Source organism: Oryctolagus cuniculus, chromosome 16 (assembly GCF_964237555.1).
Source record: "Oryctolagus cuniculus chromosome 16, mOryCun1.1, whole genome shotgun sequence".
Lineage (NCBI taxonomy): Eukaryota > Metazoa > Chordata > Mammalia > Lagomorpha > Leporidae > Oryctolagus > Oryctolagus cuniculus.
This window is the reverse complement of record NC_091447.1, coordinates 8,301,897-8,310,451: the sequence shown is the minus strand read 5'-3', so window position 1 is coordinate 8,310,451 and position 8,555 is coordinate 8,301,897. Positions and strand designations below refer to the sequence as shown.

General features: G+C 51.2%; 1 protein-coding gene across 7 annotated transcripts in view; it reads right to left on the bottom strand.

The window, feature by feature from the left end:
• The window catches only part of BZW2 (basic leucine zipper and W2 domains 2), a 72,324-nt gene that overhangs the window by 18,564 nt on the left and 45,205 nt on the right, over positions 1-8,555 (bottom strand). For all 7 annotated transcript variants that reach the window (XM_051832559.2, XM_070059577.1, XM_070059580.1 and 4 more), the window contains 3 exons: positions 5,345-5,515; positions 4,117-4,263; positions 2,625-2,763 (listed from right to left, as the gene is read on the bottom strand). In XM_051832559.2, the coding sequence (XP_051688519.2) occupies positions 2,625-2,763; positions 4,117-4,263; positions 5,345-5,515 (457 nt within the window). The remainder of the gene's footprint in view (positions 1-2,624; positions 2,764-4,116; positions 4,264-5,344; positions 5,516-8,555) is intronic.

The window sequence follows — 8,555 nt, the reverse complement described above, 5'->3', positions numbered from 1 at the left end:
ACGTGTGTGCTCCATTGCTCAAAGCCCTGGGCAAAGTGGTGAACAGCACTGCGGCCGGCGCACCACACTGATCCGAAGGCAGGAGCCAGGTGCTTCTCCTGGTCTCCCATAGGGTGCAGGGCCCAAGCACTTGGGCCATCCTCCACCGCACTCCCGGGCCACAGCAGAGAGCTGGCCGGGAAGAGGGGCAACTGAGACAGAATCCTGTGCCCCGACCGGGACTAGAACCCGGGGTGCCGGCACCGCAGGCGGAGGATTAGCCTAGTGAGCCGCGGCGCTGGCCGGGATTTGGTTTTGACACCTTAGTGATCCATATTTTAGTTTCTGGTTTTAAATAAGGTTTCCCGATTTAATTCCCCCAAAATAAGCCAGGATAAAACCTTCCTTCCTGAGTTCCCTGGGGCCTGCCCGTTCTTGCCACAGACCTTCCTAACTTTGGCTGAATAACCCAAGGGACAGTCAGCCTCAGGAAGAGCTAACACCTGTGTGTTTTGTTTTTGTTTTTTTAAATTTCTGGTGCCCACTTTTTGCAACTTCAGGTCACCGTCCCATAGTATTTGAAGCTAAGTAGCCAGCTTTGCCACCTGCCAGTGGCTGTTACGAGAAGGTAACCGGGAAGGATGAAGGCATTAAAATGAGAAACTCCCCGCAAAATGAGACATTAGGAGGAGTCGAACAGTCCACTCGCCATGTAGGTGCCACTACTGACGAGTGGCTCATTGAGTGTTTTGTGAATGAATGAAGTCAAGGAAAGTGAAATGGGGCAGGGACCCCTGCAGCAGGCTCAGGTAGTGCTGTCTCGGGGGAGAGAGATACTGTGTTGGGTCATCCATCAAATGACGAGCGAGGAGACTGCTCGGGCAACTCGTTCCTAAACAACTGGCTTTTCTGTAGGGGACCCAACGGAACACTCTCAAAGTCTGTCCTCAGGTCCCCACTCTAAGTGGGAGGCCACTGTGGCTAATGCACCAGATCAGACCGGCACCTGCTGGGTGCCTGACCGGGGGCTGGCAGTGTGACGTGCAGGTTTGGCTCTGACGAATCACACTGGGCGTCCCGTGGGAAGCCCACGTTCTAGAATACCGCTCCATCGGGGGGCCACATCTAAGACCTAACAGGGATCCAGGCAGAGAGAACCCTGTTACTGAGCTTCAAGTGAGAGCTGGTGGTCATTACCTTCTCCCACTGTCATAAATGTGGCCAAGACTTCAGCGCTCTTACAAACGAAAACATCACCTCGTGGGAGACATGTCGCGATATACACACTTAGCCAAGAAAGGGAATGTCCGTCCACAGATGAGTGGACAGAGAAAATGTGGCTCTACTCAGCCGTCAAGAGCAGCCCTGCTGTGTGCAACAACAGGGAAGGAACCGGACAGCGTTAGGTCGAGAGGAATAAGTACGGAAAGCACTGCCTGCCCTTACTCATCGATGCGGAGTCTAAAAAGCAGGTGAGCTCACAGAATGACGAGGTTGGGAGGGAAGAGTCAATACTGATCTATGAGTACCCAGTTACAGAGAGACAGTAGTTCTAAGCTTCTGTTGCACAGTGAGGTGATTTTGAATAATGTCAATGTACTGTAACTTTGCATATTAAAAAAAAAAAGCAAAACTATAAGATAGGATTTAAATTTTTTTTACCATAAAGAAATGTTAAATGTTTGATATGCTTACCCTGATTGGACATTACACACAAATTCAGGTATCTAAACATCATAGGACACCTTATAAATATATATAATTTATAGGACACCTTATAAATATGTATTTTTTAAAAATTAAAAAAAGCCATCCAAACACTTTGTTTAAAGAGTCTGAACAGACAACTAAAATCTGTGAAATGCTGCTAGGCATTTTGAAAATGGTTAATCATCAGTAATGCAAAATTTTAACACTCCAAATTCCCATGTCATTTTTAAAAAAGACAAAGGGAAAATAACAATTTGCTTGATGTTTTCCCTGGATTTTTCTGATATGCCACGTGTGATGGGAGTCACTTCCGGTACACATGTTGTCATGCACCAAGCGTCATCCCTTCGTGAGGGTCTCTGGTTTTCCTTGTGTGCAGGGTCATGCTTTGTATGCTGTGGGTATGCAGACTGAGATCAGTGAAAACCTCCGGCACTCAATTTTTTTTTTCCCCTAGTGCTGGTTGCCATGGCAACCTAACCCTTACAAATACAATGAAAAGACAGTAAAATGTGAGACTCTAAAAATAGCAAACAGGAGACCAGCCGGGCCCAATCACTAGCCATGCAAAGTGAAAAGACACATCGTTTCCGTCTTTTTAATGTCGGCCTTACGGCACCAACAAGGGCCTGAGCGTGGCGTGTTCACACTCATCACGAGAGCTCATCCTGCCAGTTCCAGACCTGGCTGCCTCAGTGTCCCCCCCCCCCCCCCCCCCCAAGAAACAGTAACCAGCCGTAAGTTCTCCATCAGCAGGAGCAGTTCCGCAGGTGATGCCCGGGAGTCCTCCTTCTCTCTCTACCCTGTGGTAGTCCCTCCACAACTTGCACCAGTTAGCAACCTGGCTGTCCCCCGAGGAATCGCCTGGCTCCCTCTCCCCTGCCGCTGTACTCTCAAAGCACAGGCACGTGGCCGGGGCCCCCGGGGCAGATTACCTTTGTAAAAGAGAACCACGATCTTCTGAAAGGCTTTCATGAAGTGGATGTTGTCGTAGCAGTACTCCTGCACCTTCTGCAGCAGGGCCAGCTCCGACTGGCCCTGGGAGCTGAACACGGCCAGGAGTGGGGCGTATTGCTGGAACAGGAGAGGAAGGAAGCCCGTTACTTGTGCGGGAGGACGGGGCCGGGGTCTAGGGGGCCCTGGCGCTCGCCTGCAGGCCTGCTTGGAGAACGTCTGCTTACAGCATTATGCACTTTATGATCAGAATGAGCTCTTTTCCTAATCGGACTTCACCTGTCATCCATACTTGCTCAAAGAGGAGACCGGATGTGAGACTGTCTCTACCCAAGGGGACTGCTGTGCCTGCGGTGCCCCCTGGGTACTGTGGAAGTGAGTGCTTGTCCTCCCACACCACCCACCGCGTTCCTGGAGTGGGCACTGCCTCGGACACTCAGGACACAGCGTCTCCAGATGCCCAGACCCTCACAGGTCACGACACGCTCCATCCCTATTGTCCTTGGCTTTGGATGTCCTTTGCTTTCTTCCAGGGAGGCTTCCTAGATCTACTGTACCAGCAAGTGCTCCTCACTGTCCGCTCTCATAACCACTGCATGTGTCTGCCTTTGTCTTCTCAACTCCAATGTAAGCCCTGAAGGCAGAACAGAAGTCTTCCGGCTACGTTAATACAGTTCATGGGGAGAAGATGTACGCATCCACGCACGAACGTTTTACATGAGTGACACAACCAGTTCATTCCTTCAATCCTCAGATACTTTACAGATTCCAGTGTTAACTCACGGTTTAGAAAATTATTCAACAGTGAGTTTTCCTCATGTCAAACAGAAATAAAGTCAATTGGTAGACGATACTTCTCTCTTACTGTTTAGGTCCTTACTTGATGATTCTATGGACTTTTTGATATGATTTTTAATAAGAACTCACCCTTAGATATTTCATAAGCTCTTATATCTGAAACATTTTAGGCAGTGGCAAATTCAAAAGATTAGGAAGTGTTTGTTTACCCAAGTCTGAGAAAATTTCAGTTGGGACCTATTAGTTCTATAACCCCCCCTTATTTTTTGAGTGACACAGAGAGAGAAAGAGCAAGGTTCCACCCACTGGTTCAACCCCCAAATGCTCACAACAGCAACAGCCTTGGCTGGAGCCAGGAGCCAGGAACCCAACCATGAGAGCCCTATCCACTGCCTCCCAGGGTTTGCATTAGCAGGAAGCTGGAGTCAGGAGCTGGAAATCAGGAACTGAAACCCAGGTGCTGTGCTATGGGCCATGGGCATCCTCAGTGCTAGGCTAAATGTCCACCCCCGCTGTATCGCAGGGGTGCGGGTGGCCTGGCTGGATGTCCCTGTAGCTGGTGTGGGTGGCCTGGCCAGATGGTCCCTTGCGGGTGCAGGTGCAGGTGGCCTGGCTGGATGTCCCTGTAGCTGGTGCGGGTGGCCTGGCCGGTCCCTTCCCTTGTGGCCCCTTTACCTTCAGGTGCTTGAGCGCCTGCTCTGCGACCAGTTCCTCCTTCTTGTTCCACTCCACGGCATTCATGATGCAAGTCCACAGGAGCCCGATCACGGCTGTTTCTGGAAGGTCATTCCTCTTCATTTCTTCTTTGACATAAAGCACCACCTGCGTGCCGTGGGGGAGGGGTCAGAAATCGGGAGATAGGTGGATGGAGTGAGGCCCCCACCCCTACCCACCATGGCCTGGCCAGCGAGAGGTTCAGGGCACATAAACCTCAACCACAAAATACCTCGGGCATTCTACTGTGTGGATAGCAGTAGAACAAGCTTTTTGCTTTGCCCCTCCTCCTTGAGTGGAAGCACCGCCTTCCTTGAGCTGGCCTGGCTCACTGACTGCCAGCAGGTAGCTGTCCCTAATCCCCTGAGCGGTGTTGGGGAAGCTACAAAGAGGGAGACAGCCCTGCCTCTAAAAGCATCCCAGGTTTTTTGATTTCCACCCTGTCCTGTGCAAAATCACACACAGTTTTCTTGCTTGAAGAAGAAACATCACTGCCACTTGCTAACCTTATTGCTACGCGGTTTGAGTCTTTGTGGCTTCAACACCTCCCTCTGCTGGTGGATATCAGTCTGAAATTCTCCAGCCTTAAACCACCTGAGCAGCTCTGCAGGGCAGGCGGGGAGGGATTTAGGAATAAGCGGCAACAGCAAAGGACTCCTTGATTTAATTAATCGGATATTTGCTTCGGGGCATATTAAAGAAAAAACGACAGTCGCAGCTCTATGAACTAGCACTGTCCAGACCAGGTGCATGCAACATACTCATCAAAAACGTGGTTTTCAGTTTTGAGGATGCACAGCTGTTGTGACCTCACCAGCCTTCTCCTATGGTGTACACCTGAAACGTTTCTTCTTCAGATAAAAAGCTTACATAGTCAGACTACAAACAACACCTGCCAAAATGCTGCGCCGTCTTAGACGATATTCAAAACCGGAAACCCCTGGGCGCCCTGACAGCGGGCAGGGATATCCAGATATGATATTTTGGTTGTGCCGTGTACCGAGGCCGATACCACTCGTTTCTGGAACTCCCTACAGTGCCACACAATGGAGGGTTCTGAATCAACGCCTTGGCACCAAGTTAACTTCGATGGTGGAGTTTCCAGCAGTCCACCAGGGTGGCGCCCACAGGGCAGGAGAGCAGGTGCCTGGCCCTGGGGTTTCTGGAGCGGGTGGCCAGCAGCTCCCACCTCCTTGATGGGGCACTCCTGAGAGAGACGCTCCTGGAGTTCCTTCTGCAGCTCCTTCCTGGTGCCCAGGGACTGCTGCACGCGGAGGAAGTCGGACAGCTCCTTCAGCCCCGCATCCGTGAAGTACTTTGCAAAATGATCCACGCTCTGCCGGTTAACGGGAAAGAGCTCCTGTGGCGGAAAGACAGAGAAGAGACCGTGACCCAGCAGACAGACAGCTCGTGGCGGGCACAGAGGACAAGAATTTCCATTTCCCTCAGAGCGAGCAACTTCTGAAATCGGGCACTTTCACAAAGGAAGAGAAAAACGCTAAGCCACTTCGGCCAAACTAGCCTCACTCACTCCAAATCACTTATTTTCTTAACCGAATTTGCTGGCTAAAATGCAAAGGGGAACTCTCGACGTTTGGATTGTTTCAAACTGACAAGGGAGGAAAAAGAAAAACTGTCGGCCACGCTGTTTCCTTAGCTGTGAGTTTAACAGAAGTCAGTTTTAGTCATGCTTAAGACGAGTGATAACACCATAGATAATACCACAACACGGACGGGGCCGGCAGTGCGGCACAGTGGGCGAAGCCGCCGCCTGCAGTGCTGGTATCCCATATGGGCACCAGTTAAAGTCCTGGCTGCTCCACTTCCAATCCAGCTCTCTGCTGTGGCCTGGAAAAGCAATGGAAGATGGCCCAAGTCCTTGGGCCTCTGCACCTGCGTGGGAGACCTGGAAGAAGTCCTGGCTCCTGGCTTTGGATCAGCCCAGCTTGGGCCACTGTTGGTATTTGGGGCGTGAACCAGCAGATGGAAGACCTCTCTTTCTGCCTCTGTCTCTCTGTAACTCTGCCTTTCAAATAAATAAATCTTAAAAAAAAAATGAAAAAACCAGGGACTATTATCATCTCAAGAATGACCTTTTACCTTGTGAGAAAATGTTGCAGCTTTCTGGAAACATTATGGGGCAGTGCCTAATCAAGTTCACGGCAAGACTGGATGTAAACCCACCCAGCTGTTTCCTTGGTTGATTGTGTAATTCCGATGGAAACTTTGAGAGCCATACTCCATGGCTGCTCTCCTATGTTTCACCTCATTTCCACGTTGCCCCTCTACCGCTTGGCAAAGCCCCAGCAACACTTAGTCATAATCTGATCTTGTGTGAGTTCAACTCCCAACTATGACAGTCAAACAAATGTCAAAGTTTTTACTTTTTTTCTAACAGCTGCAGAGTCTAAAACAAAAGATCCAACCTCCGATGTGGCTTAGCTTTGCACATACACGGCTGGTGCTATGTGGGGCCACCGCAAGTCCAAGCAGAGAGCTCTGTCGTGGGTTTGCCACGGCACACAGCAGCACAGCAGTGGCTCTGTGTCGGCACTGAAATCTCAGTGCTCTCTGCTGTGTCATCAGGCTCTAACTGCCTGTGTTGAGTCCTACGTTTCAAAAAGGCAGGACACGGGGGCCGGCGCTGTGGTGCAGCAGGTTAAGCTGACACCTGTGATGTCGTCATCTCGTTATCAGAGCGCTGGTTCAAGTCCTGGCTGCTCCACTTCCAACCCAGCTTCCTGCTAATGTGCTTGGGAAAGCAGAGGAAGATGGCCCAAGTGCTTGGGTCGTGCACCCAAGTGGGAGACCTGGATGGAGTTTCTGGCTTTGGCCTGGCCCAGCCCTGGTCATTTGAAAAATGAACCAGCAGATGGAAACTTGCTCACTCTCTCTCTCTCTCTTTCACTGTGCCTTTCACATAAATAAAACAAATGTCAGGACGCAGGTGGAAGGAACAGCTGTCAAACATGCATTCAGGCAGCCAGCGCTCACTCCAGCCCTCTGCACCGACTGGCACGCAGTGTTCTATTTAGGAAAGAGTGTGACCGAGTGGTCCGATCTCAAGTCACGCTCACAGTATGTATGTTATCAAACACACCGCTCATAGTTTATTTCCAAAGTCCTTATTACCAGTATAAAAATATATTGGCCAGCGCCGCGGCTCACTAGGCTAATCCTCCGCCTTGCGGTGCTGGCACACCGGGTTCTAGTCCCAGTCGGGGCGCCGGATTCTGTCCCGGTTGCCCCTCTTCCAGGCCAGCTCTCTGCTGTGGCCAGGGAGTGCACTGGAGGATGGCCCAAGTGCTGGGGCCCTGCACCCCACGGGAGACCAGGAGAAGCACCTGGCTCCTGCCTTCGGATCAGCGTGGTGCGCTGGCTACGGCGGCCATTGGAGGGTGAACCAACAGCAAAGGAAGACCTTTCTCTCTGTCTCTCTCTCTCTCACTGTCCACTCTGCCTGTCAAAAAAAAAAAAAAAAATATATATATATATTGAACATTATCGCTCAGATTGAACTGGTGCGAAGCCAGTCTTAAATCACACGGGGCCATTCCCCGCTTAGGACAGGATTTGCATTCGTCAGCCATGGACATCTCTGTCCTCTCATCCCCAGACTCGGCCTCTCTGATTCTGCCCTTGCTCCCTAGGCCATCGTCAGGGTGGTCCTGCTGTGCACCAGCTCTGCCGAGAATGTTCCCAAAGCTTCCAACTTCGTTTGGAATAAAACCATAGGTGCTAAGTGATAGGGGCCCTGATACTGCTGAGCGGATGCCCTACACTCTTACCCAGCTCTCTCCCCCAGCGGCCCCCAACACGCCATGCCTCCAGGCTGTTGTACCTTCTGTTCCTTTTGCCTGCAACACTGTTCCTCGAGGCACCTGCTCCCTCCCTCCCCTCCACCGAGCCTTCACACAAACATCACCGAGTCACGGAGACCAGCCCAGCCCAGTGAAAAACGCATCCCACGTGCTCCTGCTCTCATGGTTCCCTACTTGATTTTCTCCCATAGCACTTCCTACTTTTTATCATAATACACGTCTTCCTTGTTTATCTAGTTGATCATCCATTCCTGAGAATCAGAATGTGAGTCCCTCGGGGCTGGCACCATGGTGCAGTAGGTTAATCCTCTGCCTGTGGCACTGGCATCCCATATGGGTGCCAGTTCAAGTCCTGGCTGCTCCGCTTCCAATCCAGCTCTCTGCCATGGCCTGGGATAGCAGTATAGGATGGCCCAAGTCCTTGGGCCCCTGCACCTGCGTGGGAGACCCGGAAGAAGCTCCTGGCTCCTGGCTTTGGATGGTCCCAGCTCTGGGTTGTTGTGGCCATTTGGGGAGTGAACCAGAGGACGGAAGACCACTCTCTGCCTCTGCCTCTGTTACTCTGCCTTTCAAATAAAT